We start from the raw sequence: 23,313 nt of genomic DNA on the forward strand, positions 1-23,313 counted from the left end.
TTTAAGTTATCTTTTGCCAATCATCAACTTTCACTTGTTCCTTTTTGCTTGTTTTGCGCTTGTCAAGTGATATCTCAAAACGGGGCCTATAAAAATTAATATTCCCCAAATAAAATTGTAAAATATGCGATTTAATACGTGGTGTACTTATGAAGAGATAAAGAAAATGATAAAAACATGACTTGATGAGAACGAAAATCAACTGGAATCTTGGCTTGGTCCGTTTGAAGAGTGCCCTCTAGAAGCATCATTTTGATTTAAGAACCGAACATGGCGTCCAACGAAAATAACATACAGTCCACGGTCGGCATTTTTTTCGTAACGCAATGATTGTAAATATAGGCGCAATATTTGAACGGTGAACGTGAAAAGTGTCCTCGTCAAAAACGAGTTTTATTGGTGTATAAGAAAAAAATTCAAAATAAATAATAATAATGGAATTGTGTAGAATTTGTGATCGACCTTCGTCCGAAGTGCGGAACATCTTCAGCAAAAACGTTGACGGTAAACAAATCTTGCAGTTGATCAGAGAAACTTTACCAACCGTTGTAAGTTGCTTTATAAAAAACATCTAAACGTTAAATTTACTATTGAAACAAATATTTCTATTATAATTATTTTGTAGATTTATAGAAATGATCCATTGTCAAAACATATATGCCTTAGCTGTTTGGAAAATGTCGATAAGATACATAATTTTCGAAAGAGTTGCCTGAAAGTTGTTGATAACCACAAGGAAACTTTAAAAGGAAATCAAAACAAAGATGTTCTCTTGTATCTTCAGTTATTAGATAGTATTGACCAGGTTTGTATCATATTGCATTAAATTAAGTGTTGCTAAAAGGAATTAAATATGCTAATTAATACCAATCTGATTAGATTTGGTTTTTAAAGTAGGACAAACGTAATAAGACTGCTTAATTCATAATATAGTTTATTGTATTGTTTACCTGTCTCAATTTGATTCTTTATGATCTTTAAAATGATAAAATAAAACATTTCTCTAGGAAAATGAGTAAATAACTCATTGTGATAACAGATTTTTGACATAAATCTTTGAGATAAGTAAATATAAACTTTGTATAATTTCAATAATTTTATTCATGCTATAATTCTTGGGTTATCATAGAAGTCTCAGATGGTACTCATCCTTTAAAGAGGATATTACATCATTGAATATTATATGGAAAAATGATGAAATTATTTTTCACAATAGATGAATGCTTTAATTGTTTTGTTCCAAAAGAAGTAACATACCCCAAAGTTGCTTGGATATAGGTTACAAATGTTACATGAATTAAAGTGGTTGAAAAGTATTAATATAAAATTCTAGGTAATGAAAGAAGATACCATAATAAATATTTAGTTTAAGAATGTTTTATGTAATAAAGGGCGGGAAAAGTATTGTATATGTACAATTAATGAAAAATATTTTATTTAATTGATGAAATTATTACAATTTCTGACTCTTGTTTCAAATGAATCAACAACAATGAGATTCTAACTTATTAAACTTTTGCACTAAAGTTCCATGGGATTAATGAATGGGTAAGTTCAAGTAGATTATTTTTCCTCATTGTTTTGAATGTTGAGATCCCCTAAGAATCTAAATGTTGGAGTTAAAAAATGTAATGGCTTGACTACACTTGATAAACTCGTTACTACTTACCGTTCGTCTATGTACTTGATTAGTGACTCATGGAAGGAGGAGTAGGCTTAATAAATTAAGTTCTAATGACGTCAAGTATCCTAGTAATATGAAATGTTCTTAAAATGCCCATTGATGTCTATGATGAATATACAGAGTGACCCAAAACTCACAATCAAGCATGTACCAGGTGAGAACCCAACCCATGTTTAGCTGTTTTGGTAAAAATAATAAAAAATATTCCACGTTCAGGAATGGAATTCCTGGATGCCCAGCTCATTATACTCGTTCTTGATAAATTTTTTCAACCTTAACTTAATCAAACTAATGTTTTTTCGCAAAACTAACGATTTTCTGTCTATTACCACTTAACTAAGAAACATGAAATTTTTTCTTATTTTTACCAGAACAGGTATTGGCCTCTCACCCAGTACATGCTTGATTATGAGTTATGGGACACCCATTTATGTTTCGTCCTATATCAATTCAGTTGTCAATTAAAGAAAATTTGCTGTTTTGTAAATTAGCTGGTCAAGGATAATTCACTGCTTTTCCATACTGAAAATAGATGGTTGTTGTGCAAATAATGTTCTAACAACGTTTTTTAAATCTCATTTTAAGAGTTCTAACAACTTAATTGATATATTTTCGTATTTAATTGACTTGAATATAGGTTTAAAAGGTTGTAAAATTACCTAGTAGAATTACTAATAATAGGCAAAATCAGTAGGAAACAAGTTGAATAATGTTAATAATATTTGGATTGTTGCCAAATTACCTGTTGAGACTCACACTTAACGAGTTGAAATATCGTTTGGCGAAATTGTACAAATAGAACTTGTCCCAAATGATGATGTAAATGTGGAACTCTACTAATGGTTGCAGGTGCCACTTCTTACTTGTGCGAAAAAGTTCTCTAGGAGTATTGCGGTTCTTGTATTTAAGTAGATATGGTTGATCAAATAAACAAATACACAAATTTTATTACAATCAAAAACAATATACAGGGCACGTCATATGTAACCACCCCCGCCTAATTTAAAAACGGTTGGAGTCGATTTTTATTTTTTTTAAGCCAAATTTACCATAAAAAATTGTTTACCACTTTCACTTTTTCCGGAAAATGAGTCAACTTTGTTTTTTATCTTTCTTTTTTAAACCGTTAATTATGGTTTTATCTCCTACATCCCATACTTTACGAACATATTGTACGTTTGAAGAAGCTTTCATATATGTCTCCTCCTGAGTCAATTCTATTGCAGTCAATGATTATTTGTGGTTTCCCTATTTCATCTTCAGAAGTGTTGGCGTTTCATGCATACAAGATTTTTCCTACAAGTTGGTTGCGCTTTCTTGATACCACTCACTATTGATTACCATACTAGTTTTAAATTTGATCCATCCACTAGTATTTTTATGGACATTTTAAATATGACTTGGTTGAATGATCAGGGCCATGTGGTAAAACTTTTATGGGTCACGCTGGTTTTATCTATAATGAGCGTGTAGATAAGCTAGCTAAGGCGGCTTTACAGGACAGCAAGCTGGTTAAAAACGAACTTTCTTCTTCTAAGGTCTTGTGTATCTGCAAAGAGAAACTTGTAAAGAAGAACTGGTTCAGACCTTCAAATGAAACATATGAGCACAGGCAGTCTCAGTACATTCGAGTTAATCCTCGTATTCTTTACCATCAATGGTATACTGGCTGTGACGTTTCTAAAAATTTCTTTTCAACTGTTGTCTGGCTGAAGTCCGGCCATGGATGTTACCGTGCCCATCTAAATAAAATTAATATTTTGCAGTCTCTTACTTGCTCGTGCGGGTTTGAGACAGGGGATTTAAATCATATATTTTTCAACTGTAATAATGACGAATTACATCGGCCGGAATTCATCAGTTCTTTGCTATCGCATAGTTTCTCCTTGCCACTTTATATTGTAACCATTTTAAGCAGAAATCGTTTTGATATTTTTAGAATTATTTTTGTTTTCATGAGGAGGAGTTCTAATGTTATTTGATGTGTTTTAGTTAAATTACTTCCTGTGAATTTTGAATAATGATTACTTTCGCTTTGCACTGTGACTTATGGGCTAGGATCCTGCAAAGTCAAAAAAAAATGATTTTTCTCTTTTTAGGAACGACATTTTGTTGAATTCCTTTCACGAGTAATGACCAATTCTCGAGGGAATTCCGTCTTAATCTTTCGAATTGTACCAATCAAAGCGATGTAAAATGTTCCTTTTTCTATTCTGTCTCAAAAAATTACAGGTTGTAGTATTTCTATATAAACAATTTTCCAACTATGGCCTATGGCTGTATTCACCTTGGTTTCTTATTTTACTGGTATTATAAGCATAGGAAATTGACAATATCCAAAATTTATAATAAACTTACCAAGCTTTGTTATGAAATGTTAGTAACTGCTCGTCGACGTTTATAACTAGTCAGACCACTAATCGATACCTGGTTTTTAAATTTTTTGATACAGAATAAATATGATGATATGATAATGTGATGCATCTGTACGCAAATTCTGCATTAATCAATAGTAACCAAAATAATATTAAATATGGCTTTATCATTGTTTAGGAAAATTATACATATATGCTGCAAATATTGGTTTAGACTAGTGGTGGAACAAATATCCGGCAACTATCCGGTATCCAGCCATTTTTTAAAATCTGGCCGGATACCGGTTAGTTACCAAATATCCGGTTTTGGTCAGATATTAAAAACCTATTAGCACTCCACCATTTACAAGGATTAGTATCCGTTTTAGGTGTTGGGCACTGCAGATAATAATCAAGTTCAACCCCAATAGGACTTTTTTCATTTAATATAACTTTATTTACTTCAGCTTTGTCATTAACAACCTCATGGTAACAATCCCAAAACGATATATGAATTAAATCTTGTTGCAGTTTGTTCTAGTTTTCTTCTCTTCGCTTCATCATCACATTCATTATTACTAACTAACTGTCGCCGTTATCACTTTCAGTTGGTGATGCAAGTCCTTCCAATAAAAGTCATCTTCTTGCTTCGTTTGTTAAATCCGCATCCAAATAAGTTGACATATCTTATCAACTTTCTTATTAATTTCTGATTGTTCAAATATCGCAACAATGTGGCAATGTAGGGTATCACTTCAGATGCCGTCAGATATGCCGGATAACTGGAGATGCGGGATATCCGGTATCTGGCTTTTCGCAAAATCACTATCCGTTCCATCACTAGTTTAGACCTAAATTAATAAAGAGAATTTTTAGAAAAATCAAATTTAATCAGAATTTACTACAAAAGGAATTTTGATACAAGAGTACTTTCAAATTAGGCAGAAGATCTTCAGTGGTATTATGAAGGTTAAGGACAACAGGCTACTCGGGCTATCTGGAATATTCTAGAACTAGCTATAAACCCGTTAATCAGCGCATATTTTCAACGTATATTTGAAATTTGGTACCTAAAATGTTTCAGTTCTTAAATAACAACAAAAAAAGTAATCATCTGAGAGCAAAAATAAGTAGTTTTAAGATGCTCGCTTTGTCTAGTGTCTCGATTTGTGCTATAGTAAAGTCGTAAAATGCAAAAATATTAAATTAGGTCGACAGTTCAAGTGGAATTGGTCCAAGTATCACTCATTGTCAGTGGGGTTACAAACAGATATATCGTAATACATCGATAAGAGTGTATTTTAGCATATCTTCATAAAAACTAAACAAAGAACACCCAAATAAGTTAAAGCGACAATTTCAAAAGTTATATTTTAACATGGTTGAAAAATCTGTTTTTTTTTATTAGTTTGAAGTTACAAGATTTACACAAGTAAAAAAGGCGTGTTAACTAAATTAGTCTAAATGTATCTTTTTAGTGTACATACGCAGTTGCAATGTACTAAAACATCAGACCATCATAAAAGAGTAAAGAATAGACGGGAAATTAAATTTTTACAAAGGTACCTGAGTTCAAAAACCCTGTTACTTAAAAATCCATTATATCTCAAGATTTCAACAATCAGTTAAAGTATTTCAGTATCATCTGTTCTACTACACCTTGTTTTTTTTTGTGGAAACAAAATTTTTACTTTTCTATAAGAGGAATGTCATAACAACCAGTACCTGGTTGTTTATTTATCTTATCTTTTTGCTGAATAGGCTACTTTCAGCAAAATTAATATCTTGAATCTATTTTTGACAAATAACATGCACAATTTGACACTTTTCGAGAATGTATCAAAATGTTATCTTAAGGAAGAAGCAGCACTTATGGATAAGCAAAATCGCTGTGGATCAAGATTATATCCCTCAATTATTGCACAAATATTTGGTCTCTTATAAAGTTCTTATTTGATAAGTCTCTTCGTTTTTTTTATTTCAAGGCAATCCTCTCAAAGCTTTCCTACTGATTTTGAAAATATTGAAAACATTGTATACATAGTTTAGGTACTTTTTTCGGCGAATATGGCTCAAAGGTTTGCACTATTTATTTCATTTTTTTTTATTTTCATATTTTACTTTAATCGTTCTTAAGATTGGATTTAAAAAACGTTAGCTACTCATAGCAACTCTTATCTTAAGAGTTGTTTTCATTTCTGTACATCTTCTTATTCAGAAATGTTGACAAGGAATTAAGACTGCTTATAGTTGGGAACCCGTGATATAGATTAATATCATCAAATATGTTAAAACTTACAATTAGAGACAACTTATCTTATAAGTAATTTGATATTTTGGTGATCACAGAAACCTGGATAAGGAATGATTTAATTGGTGAGAATTTACCTTTATTGTAGATAATTATTTTGTTTTCGCGGTGATCACATAACCCACACCGGTTATTACAACAACTTTGAGTAAACAAGTTAAATAAAGTTAACGCCCTGTTAAGGGTTGTTCACCGATGACATATTAGAATGACTCGTCGCATACATAGTGAAACTAAAACCAGAATTCCGGAAAGTATTTTAAGTAGCAACCCAAAAATATGAATAAAATTTTAATGCGACACCTAAGAAGTAAAAATAGGGCTAATTAGTATTATTTAGAACCAGAAACAAAGTTTTTGCACAGATTTTCTTAAATAAAATATATTATTCTAAGTTTTTTACTTTAATCATTTATTTTTCAAACATTATTAATTACTATTTTTCAAATCTTCCGGATCTAGTGATTATGATTCATTGAACTAGAGGGTCTATTGCATCTTGAATATTGTGACTTTGTTAATCTTAAACGATTCATATTATTATTGCAAAGTTAAATAACAAGCACCAATAATAGACGGTTCCTCTAACCAATCGGAGTTATACTAGAGACCTCAAAGATTATTTGAGATGTTATTTTAACATCAAATTTTAATGTACCCGTGTGAACACATGTCAATGCGAATGTAGTCTCTGGTGACAAATTGAATTTTCGTGTAGAATTCTCATGTAATTCGAAGCGAAAATTACCTCAATTTTAGAATGCGCCATTTGGTGAATGATGTACAATTTGTGAGTACTTGATTTTTCGAAATAATTTTTATAGAAATTTTTATCTCGTTTTATTTATAGCTTTATTAATTTCACTAATTAAAATAAAACGATTTCTTTAGTTGTAAAATATAACATGCACTTTAGGTCATTAATTTTTTAAAACGTATTTTATACAACCTTTAAAATTTATTATGGTCTCTTCATTCATGACAGGAAGATATATGTATACATGACTACTTTATACTTTTTCACCTTGAACTTTATAACTAACGTTGGAGACTTATGACTGAGTCCATTTTAGATATTTCTTGTTAGTTTTTATTTTTTCGTGTGCAAAGAAGATGATAACAATAGCAGAAACAGTTGCTATGTAAAAAGATAAATAATTTCATTGTTTTTCAAGTTAAACCCATGTGTCAAAGTATTACTGTTAATCTCACATATATGACGGAGATTTACAACCAAGAGCTGAATACATAATAACGCTCTATCTTACAGCTCGTGTGGGAAAACTTAGGTTAAGGATGGAATCACTTATAGTAAAATTTGATTACAAGGAATCCTCAAAGGAGTACTCTTTGAGGCGCACGCATCAACGTGGATCAAAGCAAATACGTTGGTAGCAAAATCTTTATGGATTAGTCCATCAAGATTTCATTTCATAAATTACTCTTTGAAGACTTTACTTATAACTTATTGTACAAATTTTGCGATACAATCTTATTTTTTAATTGCAAATATTAGGCGATATTTAGAAATACAATAATTAGTTAATAAATTTTTAATAATATAAGTGCAACTTTCTTTGTACTATTTCAATACCACTTGAGGTGTGTTAATTGAAATAAAACTATATACAGTTTCATTTAATGTGAAAATAAAATAGAAATTTCCATTAACACACTTTTTTGCATGAAATCAAAGTTACATGCTTCATTGATTATTATTGCTGCAAAATAATTGTACCAAGGTTATAACAAAATTTGCTTCATTTATATTCCATCATTAATTAAAATACATTTTTGGTTAAAACTGTCTTTGTTATTTGCTGTAACATGTCTGTGTACAAACAAGAGTTTTAAAGTTAATTAATGAAATAACTCAAGCAATTTAACTTCCAATTATTTAAAAATTGAGGTGAAGTTTGGCCGATCGATCGTTATCTGCTTTATTGCAGTTAAATAAAAAATAACTTTGAGTTTATTTATATCAAAAAATATCTCTTTCTGTAGTATATTCTCTTTAATAAATAAATCATTACAATTGCTGTATCAAATTAAAAAAAACATTAAAATTTTTTTATAGAAAGAGTTATGGATGTATTCATCACCAATCAAGAAAACTTTCAATAAAGAGACCCCAATGTGCTTTAATTGTAAAACTGAGATATTCTCGCCCAAAACCGAAAAACCATTTAAAAAGTATAAGGAACTACCTCGAAAATCCGATGATGGAGATTCACTTACTAATGGATATGATGATTACGAATTATCGCCCAATATTCACAATAAACGAAAACGTTTACCAATCGTCGATTTGGAATCGATTACTGCCGGTTCATTACCGAAACGAAAGAAAATAATAGGTCCAAAATGCGTCAGTAGACCATTCATAAAAAGTAGTTATACGGAAACCAAAACGTATAATCCTTTAAACCTTTTAAACCTCGCGTTAAATGTTGTTAACAAATCAATTGTACCGGATATAATTACGGAACCACTTGACTATTACGAAGAAAATATTTGTATTGAAGAAGAATTAACTTACGCTTGTGAATATTGTATGGAAGTTTTTGATGATCAAAATGAACTTGCTAAACATGAATTAAAACATATGAAAATTAATCTAACTCGTGTTGATAACATTGAAATTTGGAATACTTCTTTTGAAGAGTCGTCAATCCGCAACAAATGGCTACGTAACTTGTACGGTGATGAATATTTATTCGATGAAAACGAAGAAGACGAAAATTTGTTAGTTCCTTTGAGTGAATCAGGAGATGAAATGTCTGGCGATATTGAATTGGTTGATACAAAACCAGTTGTAAACGGCGTTTCTTTAGCTGATATTCCAAAAAGCGAACGAAGATTGTACTATAATAGAAACTATGTCGTTAACGGAATAAAAAGAAAATTTTGTCCGTTATGTCGATATACGTTTAAAGACAACTGGGCGATAGAACTACATTATTTTTCGAGCGCGTGTTATTACGCTTGCCGATATTGCGGCATTCGTTTTAACAAACAAAGAGCGATTTTTGATGAACACGTTAATCTTCACATACAACGCGGAGATCCAATTAGCGACAAAGTGTACGCGTCGAAGAAGAAAAATGATCCAATACCGAAAGTTCTTTGCCAAGGAAATTCGAGAACATCCGTTTGCATCAGTCCACTTCTACCTGAAAGTGGCACCCCCAAACTTAGAGTTATCAAACCGAAACCTATTGAACTCGAAAATTCAGTTGTCGAAAGTGAACAAAATCCACCTACACCTACCACTAGTGGACCTACAACTAGCGGAGGACAAAGTCAAGCTTATTTCTGTCGAAAATGTTATAAAGTGTTTTTTATGTTGAATGAATTTAATCAACATACTGAAATTTGTCAAGGTGAGATGAATTTCTTATTATTATATAGAGTGTTTCTAAATGAATATCGGGGTTTTAACGCTTTGTAGGTATTTATTACATAAAACTTAACATCATAATTAGAACATAAAATGAAAGAGTAACTCAAACAGTTATACCTACAAGTGTTTAATGTGAACACCATTCGTCACACAGCACACTTCATGTCGTTAGCACAGTTCTTCCCACGTGTTTGTTGTGTAATTGTGGATTCATCACTGAAAACAACATGATCCAGAAAATCGTCGTGCAACAACATTTCATATGCAAAGTTGGCACATAAACATAAACATAGTCTGTAGACTTTCGACCCTGTAATAACTAAAAACGATACGGACGTAGTTGCAACCGTTTCCGCAAAACTTTCCAAAGAGTCGTCACCGGAATTGTTAATTCACGACTCTCACTCGCTCAACACTTTCTTCACTAACCCTTGGTCGTCCCGTACTCTTCCCTTTACAAAGGCAGCCCAATCTACGAATTTTATTATCATTTGTAGGATCACATCTGAACTTAATGCGGAACGCACGTTGTACAGTAACTACAGATACGGACTTTGCATGTGATATGTTTATTCACTATTTCTGTTACAATCATTCACACAAGCACAACGCCTTAACATAACCTTAACAACTATATTTGGCGCCTAATCTTAACGGTCGTTCATAACTGTGTTACCGGCAATCTACGGTAACGCCATCTATTTAATGCTAACACTGCTCCTCAAGTTACTTACTTAACACTAATTAACTTGACAAAAAAGATTAACTTAAGAAGGTTCCTAAACCTTTCGAATATACATTTAGATAATGCTTTAGTAAATGTGTTCATCAAATTCTTATTCATAATATCCTTTACAAAATGGAACCTGTAGTCTATATGGTTGACCTTTTGCTGTTTTCAATGCTTTGCATCATGTCGATTGCGCTTCGATTGCCTACGAATAACAACGGGATGTTGTATTTGTTTGTTAAGTCTTTTAATACACTTTGCAGATACATCAAGTCGCAAGTTGTAGTAGTACATGCAATGTATTCCGCTTCTGCTGTCGATAGAGCAACTACACTTTGTTTTCTAGTGGACCATACTATAGGATCTTTTCATGATATATTATTGTGCCCGTAATACTTTTTCTGTCCGTCCTATTGTTGCCTCAATCTGCGTTCGAATATGCCCTTAACTATATTTTTATAACTACTTTTTTTTTGCTTTTTTCGTAAATTTGCTGTAAATCCTTTGAATATTGCAGGTAATGTAAAATCTTTTTAGCCACCTGCCATATCTCTGTTGTTTGCTTGTTTAGAAATTGACTGAGATATGCTGTTGCATATGTAATATCTGGTCTGCTCACCGTCGAAAGATATAGCAATGAACCAATCAATTGTTTAAACGATATTTCTTCATTTATTATGTTTGTTACTTGTAAATTTGGCTCCATTGGTATTCTATTTTCTATTTCCTTTACAGTCTTTCATATTGAATTTATTCAAAATTTTGTCAATAAATTCTTTTTGGTCAATCGTAATGTTACCATCGTATCTATTTACGTTCATTCCCAGAAAATTTCTTAATTCACCGAAATCTTTGGCCTTAAATTCATGTTTCAGTAATGATACTAAATTTTCTACTCTCGATAATTTTCCTGATAATTATGTCGTCAACCCATATGAGTAGTTCTAATTCTTCGCCCAGATACAGACAGAAATTACTACCCGACCTTTTCAATCCAGTTTTCTCATTGAATAAGTGAAATTTTTCATTCCATTTATGCGGTGCAGCTTTTAATCCATATAAGCTTTTAATTAATTTGAGGCTATTTCCTTTCTTGTTTTCAACTTCTTCAGGAATTTTGATGTAGATTATCCAAGTACCCATTTAGAAAAGCTGTAGGATTATCAAGTTGCCTGATTGTCCAATTTTCATTTAGAGCGTGTGACAATAACGGTACAAATTTTCGTAGCACTCCTCCTGAAATCCTTTTGCCACTACCCTCGCTTTTCTTGTTCCATCTTGTTTGGTCCTCAATACCCATCGAGTATCTATTGCCTTTTCTCCATTGGGTAGATCAGCTGGTATCCAAGTGCCATGTAGCTGTAGTGCTTCTATTTTTTTATTGATTGCTCGTTTCCATGCTTCTCCTGAATTGACAGCTTCATTGTACGTCAGTGTATTACCTGGATAGTAACAATATGCAGTATATAGTTCATAGTCATTAAATATGGAAGGAATTTTGTATATATGTTACCTAATCCTGTACTTGACTTTTCATCTCGAAATTCTGCTTCTGTTTCATTTTCTTCATGTTCTGTTACTCTTTCATCATCTTCACTTGTTCTTCGGTCATCTTCTTCTTGGCTTCTTTCTTCAATCAATTAATTTTGCCCAGTCACAATATTTTCTTGCTCTTCATCTTCTTCTCCTACTAAATAATGATCCACTTTGTTTTCTTCACATCCGCTTTTATGAATAATGTCAACTTCATCAAATTGAACATCTCTTGAAATTATTATTTTGTTTGTTTTTTCTTCCCAAAGTCTATAACCTGTTTTTCCATATCCAACTAGCTTGCATTTAACTGCTCTTGTTTCCAGTTTATCATGCGGTACGGGTAATTTATAGGCACATGCTCTTGATCCAAAAATTCTTAACTTATTTAAATCAACTTTTCCAGGATAAATCTATGCCGGTAATTTTCCTAGTATTGTTTTTGTTGGACATCTGTTAAGCTGGTATGCAGTTCTTGAACACTTATTTCCTTCTGCTGAGAGTTGTCTAACATATTTCATTATATTGTCTGCAGCCTTTGCTTTTGATTTTAACAAGTACACAGTGACAAAATGTGTATGATCATCTATGATTATTTGATCATACTTTTCACCATTTAGTGTTGGAGTTTTTACTGGCCCTCCAATATCTGTATGTAATAATTCTCCCTTTCTCTTTGACCTTGGCATATCAACGGTTCTGAATGGTAATCGTTTAGCCTTACCTTTTTTACAAGCTTCACAGGCTTCGCCACTAACTTCTAAACCCATCGATTTTCGATAAGAGTTATTTAAATGTTCTAAGCGTTTATACCACAAATCTTTTGTTTTAGCTGAGTGAGAAATTTTTGTATTGTCATATATTTAAAAGTTTGCTATATATATGTTTTGTTCTGCTTTCGATCTTACTTCAAACTTTTTATTATGTTATCACCGAGATTATCATTGTTGAAAGTTACTGTCTTACCTTGATTAGTAATTTCCTTTACCGATAACAAATTCTCTGCTAGATTTTTAACAATGAAAGTTTAAAACTTAATAATTGTTTCACCTGACTGTACTTTTAATTTTCCTACTTTCTTTGCAGTTAATTTATCAACATTTACAATGTTTATATTGATATCATTTGATAAATGCTCCACATCTGTCGTCCATTTCTCTAAATCTTCTTTTACCAAGTGATCTGATGCACCACTATCCATAATGAATCTTATGTCATTCCTTGTGGATGAACAAAATGTTCTTTCAATATTCGTTGAAGCAATAAATGAGATTTCTTTCGTTAGTATAATTAGCTCCTTGCTCATTTCTTGCACCTCGTCCTCTGCCTCTACTCTTTCCCCTTCCTCTACCACGACATGGTTTCCACTTTTCATCTTTTTCAGGACAGTCTCGTTTAAAATGACCTGATTTACCACACTCATAGCAGTTTTTATTATGTGTCGTGAAAGAAGAGTTGTCATTTTCATTAGTACTTTCCTTGACTTTATTTCAGCATTAAAAAATCCGATTTTGACAAACTCATAGGAAAGACCTTCTGACATTGTCTCTAATGCTGTTATAAGTAACTTTAACAGCTTCTTCATGATAAATAATTTTGTTAGAGGATTTTTCCTTTCAAATATAGCCTTTAAACTTATTCACATGTTATATGCATACTTTGTACTTTATACACATTGTACTAATATGCATTTTGCCTTTGTATCTTTCTTAACGTATTCTGTATGTTGGTTCGTTGACATTGATTGTAATTTTATATCATCCATCTGCGTGATACATTTAACATCTTCTCTTTCCAATAATATTTCCACCCTAAACTTCCAATGGAAATAATTTCCTGTGCCGCCATGTTATCACCACTTTTTATATCGACTTTTTGATTTTATTATTTGAGGTAATAAATCTTTAATTGCGTTACTCTGGGCCCATAACCTGTCGTTTATTATAATAAAATCTTAGTCAATATATCCTGATATGTTTATTCACTATTTCTGTTACAATCATTCACATAAGCACAACGCCTTAACTTAACCTTAACAACAATACTTGGCGCCTAATCCTAACGGTCGTTCATAACTGTGTTACTGGCAATCTACGGTAACGCCATCTGTTTAATGCTAACATTGCAAACTGCAGAACACAAAAAGCTTTCTCAAGTCGCCATTTTTGCTACTACTGCTTTTAGCGCATGGGCAGATGAGTTCAAGCGCATGCGCGTACCCACAAACAGAACTGTTTGAGTTGCTCTTTCATTTCATATATTAATTATAAATTTCATGTAATAAATACCACATAGCGTTAAAACCCCGGTATTCATTTAGAAACAACCTGTATAATTAATAAAAGAGCTAGTTAAGCTGTTTATTTTGAAAGTGAACCAACTAGCTTTTCCAACAGTTTAGAAGCAGGCCGACGATCTTTCTATCATTAAATCGGGGAACTGTGGAGCTATTTCGAATTATTTACTAGGATTTGGCAAGATTTTTGAAAAATTATTGCATACTCGATTTTTTTTTGTTATTAAATCTAAAAAAGCGATCCCAGGCAACATGGCGTTTTTGTCGGCCAAGTTAGATTTGGCCGCAATTAAAACCAAAATTTAATTACACTTTCAAAATAAATGGCTCTAATATATATTTTTAACATCTCCAATAACGATTTATTAACTCTTACTAGGTATCATTGAGGATGAAAAACCAAATATATCTCAAGATAGAAAACTAAATATATCTCAAGAGAAGAAACCAACCCCAGTGAAAGTCGAACCAAAACCACCACCAAAATACCATCGAGGTGTATTAACAATGCCCGCATCTTTAAAACTAAACGAGGCAACAATAAAGATTTCATCAACAGGTCGGCCGGTTAGAAATTGCGTTCGCGATGTAAAATACAAAGATCATCTTGATATCGATATTGAATCGGAAGAAAATACAAATACACGTCCAAAACCGGCGGCGCAAACATTCGATTTTGAATGCGTGGTTTGCCACGCGATTTTCCCAACAATGTTATCCAGAAACAGTCACATGCGCGTGCATAAAAACGGTTATAAACCGCCAGCTCATAAACAGGAATCGCATTATAATAACACCTACGAATCTTACGACGAAGTTGTATCGTTTAAACAAGAACCATTGGAACCGTTGGTGGAAATACATGAAACCAATACGGAACCAGAACAAGAACTTTCGAGTAATATCGGGGCTGTTAGTATAACGCCGATTCCGAATAAACGTCATAGAACCCAGATTAATCCAGATATAATGCGATTGGTACAAAGTAATCCCAATATAACGATAAGGACGATGACCCAATCGCCTTTAGAACCGCAAACTTTGCTTACTGAAGGCGGTAGTGGATCAGATGATGGAGTAAGAACTTATAAATGTTCAAGTTGTAATCAGTCGTTTACAAGTAAGTCTACTTTATATTTTCATAAGAAACACCAATGTGAAGGGTCAAGATTTCCATGTCCGTTTTGTAAGAAACGATTCGGTACTGAATCTGCTTACAGCGCGCATATTTTTTATAGTCACCCTGAATGAGAAAAATTATAAAAATATAAAAAAGATAAAATGCGCCGTTTAACTTTGTAAATAACTTTTGCAGAGACTTTATGAATTATTTTTTTATGTTACTTCTAACATACAAAATCAGTTATTATCCATAATAACTATCGATTTTAGGAATAATGCAATATTATAATTATATTCTGCATGAAACCTAAAGATCTCAGTAGTTATCTATACAAAATCATTACTATTTTATGTTATTTTTACGCAAACGATGAAGTTCTTCATTTTTATTTGATTTACTTTTCCGAATTTTATGTTGAAGTAAAGTGACCACTATAAGAATTTAGTGGCAAATAAAATATTTTGTTATAATTGTCTGTTATAAACCATATCTTAGCCAATTATCATAATTAATCTATAAAATTGATTAAAATGGAGCAGTTTAAAACGTTTCTATTATGTTGTAGTGTAGATAGTGTGTAGGGTTGGATTAAAAACCTCGTTTGGCTGCTACATTTCACCCAATTTAAATTTAAAATTTATAGAATCAAAACGTTGGGTAGGCTGAATTAAAATGGGTTAAAAATGTTTGAAAATCATATAAATTAATTACACATTTCAATTGAAGTGTGGTTAAAACAGATATTTTTTGTTTTGACTTAAATTTTAAATAGTAAGAACAAAAAGCTTATTAGTTGTTATATCTTTGGATGGATGTAATACTTTGTAAGTGTTGTCGTTTTTATAGATAATTCCTATATCTTTAATTATGCATTATTCCTAAAATATCTGTTGTTATGGTTACTGATTTTTGATTCAAACATGAATATATACAGAGTGTATTATGAATCATGCTATAATTCTTTTCATAATTTGTTTTTTTGTTTAATCCAACCTAAAAATATACAGGGTGAAATTGACCAATTTGACGTTTCGTTAAGCAAATGCAACAAAATCTCTTATAATTTTAGGGAAATTGGGATTTAATCAGCTTCTAAGTTTACCATCATTTTAATTTTGTAATTTTCAAGACTACAAGTAAAGATAATTACGAAAACTGTTTTTTAGGATGGAACATTTTTATTAACAATTTCATGACAGCGAGGTTCATTACATTTATTTCTGTCTCATTCCAAATATGCAAATAACGAAAGAGTCAATGATAGTTTATATTATTTATAAACTATATTTATTAGTGTTATTAGTAATAAACTGGCGCACAACAACCGCCTTGCCAGTAGTAGCATTATGGTGTTTACCCTTGGTGTTAACCAACCTTTTCTAAAATTGGGATGTCGTTAAAAAGCAGGAAATTAATTATTTAAAGTTCAGATTGGCAACAACATTTAGTCTCTACTTTCTAGGAAATTCGCTGCACGTCACTGTAATATTATATCTCTGGGCGCACTTAGTTGTATATTTTCATGTATCTCAAAGGTGTATTTTCTTTCTATCCATTAAACAAAATTCCCGCACTTCAAAATTAGGAATGCAAACTAACATAGAGACAGATTACTTTGAACACTCAACTTACGAAACGATTGGCTAACTGATAGACCCAACTGAAGCGCAATATTATAGAGAGGAGGAGTGCAGGTTAAAATAAATGAGGTGACTTTGACTAAGTTTGTAGTTGACCTTGACCTCAAGGTTTAAGTTACCTGGTATGATAGCCTTAAATATTTTTAACGTGAAGCTGGTGGTCTTTCTCTAAGGACAGATCTCAAGGGTAAGGATCATCTGGTTAAATTAGGTGTTAATCTTCACTTCTATTTGCTGATTGACAAATTTCTACCTCAACCTACCAAGGTTATGGTCACTCGGTGTGACCTTGACATCGGGAGGTTCATTAATCAGTGAATACCTATTACTGGTGTGATTTTAAACATTTCATCACAACAAACCTTAACAGCATACATGTGTCGGGTTATTTAGCAGCCCAACCAAATTTAAAATAATCCTAGCTCCAAAACAGAATCAACGCAAGATTGTTGATACGCTGACATTTATTGACTAATGTTTTATAGCTGGATGTTTACTGCAGCTTAGTAAGCCTGGATTCAGCTGCTACACTGCACATTTTTTGGCCGTATTCCGTTTTAATAGAATAGAAAAACCATCGGAGTTTGATATGATTAATTTCTTTCAGGTAAAAAAGAATTTCGACACATTTTCATATTATGTATTCGCTACTTGTTGACTCCCATCATCGACGTCTCTATAAAATGACTGTATTGGGTAGTTGCTTTAAATCAATATAAACAAAGTTATACAAATTGCTGTGAAAAGTCTCACACCTAAGCGATAGTGGGAAATATCAGTACCATTATGCTTTATTTCCAAAAATTCTACCACTTAGAAGTGAGAACAGTGTCAGAATACCAAATATAAAAACTATCACCATCGACAAAGTGATAAATTTTGTAGCATAATAAATTGTTTTGAATTCTAATTTTAACTTATCTGTGATAAATTAGAATCATTTAATCACAACAATCATTTTCAAATACCCTGCAGAAAACATCTCCATCTACTACATCAAATTATAAGGTGATAATTTTAAACTGTGCCTACTTCACATTAATAAAGAAAAACAAATTATAAACCTTTATCAAAATTCACAATGAATTCAAAATTTCTATTCCGATTTAGGTATACATTTTGATCTATTGAATGTGATTCATCAAATCGAAAATTTACCTATCTCTAGGTTTTAGTTCCTCATGCTTCATCATATTTACTTCCATAAGCTGTATCCAAACCACAATACAAGAGTGGTGTAGGTGTAAGGATTAGGTAGATTAAAAAATATCTTTTATTTTTACCACGTTAATTATTCATGCGCTTGTTATTCGAAGATGTTCCTTAATGTAGCGAAGTAGGATTTATTGTCTAACGTGGAAGATGTTATATCATCAAATTGAAAACTGTTGATTTTGGGAACTGAGGCAGCTGCTCGTGAAGACGTTGGATGTAGGAAAAGTCTGAAAAGAACTAATTTCATTTTCATATTTGCGTAACGTAAAGAATAGAAAGTTTACCATGTCAAACCAAGTTTGATACAAGTTTTTTTCTCTTTTTCATTCAATTATTCTTTGGTGACCTCTTGCTATAGATAGCAAGGAAGTACAAAATTTTCTTTATTTAATATAACTAAATTATGGAACTTTACTTCATTAATAAATGTCGTATGCGACATCTTTCCTCGTTGCATTTTAGAATTGTAAAATATAAGTGTAATACATTTTAAAAATTTATTACCGTAATATTTTTAAAATTTCATGGAATTTATCATTTTCTCCCCTGACTATTACTATTTCATGGTAATATTACTTTTAATACTGACGATTAAACTGCACGTTAAGCACACGTGTTTTGTTGTGCATAGTAAAAAAACTTTATTATATTGAACAAATAAATTTTATTTACATTAATTCGTAGTTCTTGTCCATTTTTCAAAAATTAAATATGTAGTTTGATTTTTTTCTGGTATGATGGATATATGTATTACATACAAAGACGCATAAGATAACAGTTTTTCATAAAATATTAATCAATCGACAGTTGGTAAAATCAACAGTATTAGATGTTGGTTTTACAAATTTTCTGTATTAATTTTATTTAGAAATCTGCTATTTTATAATGCACCAGATCATATTAAGCATATACATTTATTTAATACAGTCGCACAATTCAGACTATTTAATATTTTCAAATTTAGCCCAATTTATATTTACTATATTCATTCATTAAAATTGATTTCAGAATCTTTTTTCCATTTTATACAGGGATACACGACACATATTTAATATTACATTTATTTTCTTAAATTTTGCGAAAGAGCTCATCTTCACGGTTTTTAGTCATTAAGAAGTATTGGTTTTCTGATTGAATAAATATTTAAAGGGCTCGCATAGCAAGTACTTCTGGATTAAGAATACCTTTGTTCAAATAATTTATTTCAAATTAATGTTAAATTTGACCAGATTTAGCTAGTTCTGGCTTCATTTCCAGCGTTCGTGGTAGAACCAGTGTGTGGCAGTTACAAATTAAAAATAATTTTATTCTAAACTAACTTCTAAAAATATTATAATGAAATAAACTTTTTAAATCATTCATAAAGTTTCATTTCATAAATTTAGAAACATTAACATTTTTAATAGAGGTTTTGTGTTATTCCTCTTTTTGAGCTTTCTAACTCTCGACGAATTTCGTTTCTTCTTCTTCTCTGTTCTAATATAGCGCTCGGAATTCTTTTGTTAGCTTTTAAAAATGCTAAAGAAATTATAAGATTGTTATTATTTTTCCAATTATAGTGTGATTATTGTTTGTGTTATAAAAGTTTTCGTTTAATTCATTACATTTACATTCTCAAATAAGAATGTTTCTTCTTCCAACATTGTGTTTTCATTTTCATCACAGTTGTTCATGATAATTTTCTCTACATCATATTGTACATACTTGTAATCTCTTGGCAAATGAATAATTACTTAACTTACATTATAAAATTTTACACAAACAATAACAACGAATTTCTTCTTCTTTCTAATACATTCACAAGATAACCTTTACTTTATTTGTTCCCCGAAACACAATAAATATCAATGGAAAATATTCTATACGTAGTAAGGCCACACCTAAGGAAGTACGCTCTTAGTGTTGAAAAGGTAATAGATTCTTTTGTATAGATTTTGATTACAAGCAACTACCACATGCATCATTCACTTTAAAACCTCCAACACAAGTAATCCTAGTACACTTTACTTTTGTACTCTCATTTTGCGTTTTCCAGTTATTTCCCATTTATATTTCTTCAAATCTGTTATTTACACCAACATCGATTAATTCTCAATAAGTTCTGGTACTCTTTTTAATACTGTACATAAACATATGTGTGTACATTTTCAGGTCAACCATAAACAACATTATAGCAAATTAAGCATTACCCTGTAAAATAAACTCAAGTCTTTTTTGTTTGCAACCAAAAGTCTCATCACCTTCGAAACTGCAATCTGCCCAAAAAAATCTTTATCTTGGATTTTATAACGAGGTGATTGGGAAAAATTGTTGATAATTGGCGAATTTATCAAGCTCATCTAGATACAATTCGGCAATATACTTATAATTAGGCCTGTTTTGGTTTAAGAGTTCTGTCTGGAAATTGATCGGCCAAGATGACTTAAACGAAACACTCACATATAAGGCATTCGTCCTGGTTGACCAACGTTTATGTCAATAAGTTTTCTCCATTTCTCCTCTTCCATTTTTCTATATGTTTTTCTTGATTAGCATATACTCTCAAAATAGGCTATGTACTTGTTTATGTTTGTTGATTTAAAATGATAAAATCAATGCACGCAGGATAAAAGATCACAAAACTAATTACAGTATCTGTGAATTTCGTGCATTATTAAATAATGAAAAAGGAATGGCATCCATTTTAGGTGATGTGCTCTTGACCACCTCTATTAGGCTTGTTTTGGTTCTAGAGTTGCGCATACGTCAAATATGCAATATGTATGCGCAGAAAGATTATTGAACTGCAGAACTTTTGAAACTACAGAACTCTTAAATCAAAACCGGCCTAATCTGTTAATATTTTTGATCTGAGATTTCAAAACACCAGACACTTTATAAATACTAAAAAATACCTCCGCATGTCTGCCAGTTGCTGCAAAATGGTTTTGGATGATTGTTGTGTTAGTGGTCTGGCTTCAATAGACGCTGTCTTACAAGAGAAGCCATATGTAGTCAGAAAGAGGTGATTCCAAGATTCGAATCCAGGACAAGTTTTACTTTACTTCTACTTCAACAGTAACCTCTCATCATCTGTCATTTTATTGTAATCTGCTCTTAATCTGGACTCCTTAGCAGTATTCATTTTAATCGTTCGTGCCATCCCGAAGGTTTTGTATTACTTTTGTAATTCAAACTTGCTATTTAAAAACTGTGTAATGCAATTCTACCAAAAAGTTAATTTTATGATTGACATCAACCACATCAAATGTTTCAAAGAAGAACTGTATTTAACTCAACAATTCAAAACTTGGGAAGTTTTTTTCGAATACCAAGCCGCATTGGAACAAACACTGCAACGAGGGCGTCGCATATTTAGGACCAAAGAAGATCATTAAAATCGATCGCCGAATGACAGAAAATCATTATCAGTTACTTTAAACTTATCGATCTTTTTAAAACCTGCATGAGTGAACTAATTCAAATCAACACAAACGGCAACACAACGCATTCTTTGGAGTTTTCAAACTTGTATGTATACCGCAATAACATCAAGGTTAAATTACATCGCAGATGAATGTATCAAGAGAATGATGAGGATATTTCATCGATGCCTTTTAAGACTATTCGTTATTTATTGTGTATAATAGCATGTCCATAAATAAAAATCAAACATTTCAAGTGCAATGTGTGGACTGCTAGTTGGAACAAATGTAATTTAGGAGCTGATTCATTTCCTGAAAACAGACACAGTGTAAATTAATAGATATTACAGAAATTTATTTATGGTTTATTTACAAAGAACTTTATTTTTGTCTTCAACGAAAAAGAAAGTATTTCTACAAAATCAAAGTGATGAACAAATCAAAAAAGTTTTATACTTAAAATTATAGTTTTGACTCATAATCACTCTGTATCACCCTGTATAATATGTTAAAGGAGGTATTAAACCTTTAGAGTTTCTCTCTTCTTTTTTTAATAAACTTTATAAGTTGCAGATTGTACAATTTTCTAATTTGTTTTGAATCGATTGTAAATTTAAGTTCGTATGAGTATAAGATTTCTTGATGTCTAAAGGAAATTTAAAAAGTATTTAATTTGGCAAGCATCATTTCAGAGAACGAATAAAAATAATAAACTTATTAAACAGTTTTGATCTGTAAATATTTCGATTTTTTTATTTAAATTAAAATTGATTTCAACAAAATCTAGGTGCCATCAAGTAATAGACCAAATACTTTTTACATTTTCAAAAAATTTATGAAAAAAATGTGTATTAGTTATAAAGTATAATTTTGTTTTGTTTCAACAAACAAGAAACTACTTAAAAGTACAATCTAAATCAACCACAATAAGAAAATAAATAATGCGACAAAAAAATTATTTGTAAATCCCACCTTTTTTTTTATGCACGGCACATCTTGTATCAATAGGCCATTTCTCTTGCCGATGATCGTTTGTATTTTTAAAATATGCAAACAAGGAGGCAAAAAAACATTGGCAATGTAACAAAAAAACATAATCCTACTATCAGCAACAAAAAAAACTACCGTTACTATTGTAAATAGATAGTTACATGATTTTATAGCGTTTAAAAATAGAATGAGAATAAATTGTATTCAAAAATAAAGTGTCTTTTATTTCAAATATTTAGGATTTAGTTTGATTTACCTAAATTTCAATGTTTAGAAGTAATCGTCCAAATGCGATCTTAAAGGATTGATACAATAGTGACGCTTTTCTCCTCGACTTGTTGTAGTAGATATCAATAATTGTCTACGTTGTGAAGGCGGAGGACCAAACTTCACATCGCTGTGATTAGCTAGTGTTGGGTAATGTCTCTTTTGTTTTTGCTCGTAATAATCCGATGGCGCTAACAACATTAGCGTAGCTCCAGGATCTAAATATGTACAAAATAAAATCTTATATAAAATGTTTATAATGTCTATATTTACCTGGTACTTCATTAGACATTTTTTGTAAAATGTTATAGCTTAAAAATGATTTTAAAAAATGTTTTACTTGACAGGATTTATTATAAATTT

At 31.3% G+C, this 23,313-nt stretch overlaps 1 protein-coding gene across 1 annotated transcript; it reads left to right on the forward strand.

Annotated features, from left to right (window-relative positions):
• Window positions 1-133: 133 nt before the first annotated feature.
• LOC111429103 (uncharacterized) lies at window positions 134-22,898 on the forward strand. The gene is made up of 4 exons (XM_023064912.2): window positions 134-548; window positions 626-805; window positions 8,427-9,732; window positions 14,691-22,898. Exons 1-4 carry the CDS (start codon window positions 435-437, stop codon window positions 15,560-15,562), a joined length of 2,472 nt encoding a protein of 823 aa, XP_022920680.1. The 5' UTR covers window positions 134-434; the 3' UTR covers window positions 15,563-22,898.
• Window positions 22,899-23,313: the final 415 nt, after the last annotated feature.

The sequence above is a fragment of the Onthophagus taurus genome, chromosome 1 (genome assembly GCF_036711975.1).
Source record: "Onthophagus taurus isolate NC chromosome 1, IU_Otau_3.0, whole genome shotgun sequence".
NCBI lineage: Eukaryota > Metazoa > Arthropoda > Insecta > Coleoptera > Scarabaeidae > Onthophagus > Onthophagus taurus.

Excerpts from the sequence above, each read along its gene's own strand:
- LOC111429103 (XM_023064912.2), top strand. The coding sequence starts at position 435 with ATGGAATTGTGTAGAATTTGTGATCGACCTTCGTCCGAAGTGCGGAAC. Across the intron at positions 549-625 it reads GAGAAACTTTACCAACCGTT|ATTTATAGAAATGATCCATT; the intron begins GTAAGTTGCTTT and ends ATTATTTTGTAG. Across the intron at positions 9,733-14,690 it reads ACATACTGAAATTTGTCAAG|GTATCATTGAGGATGAAAAA; the intron begins GTGAGATGAATT and ends AACTCTTACTAG.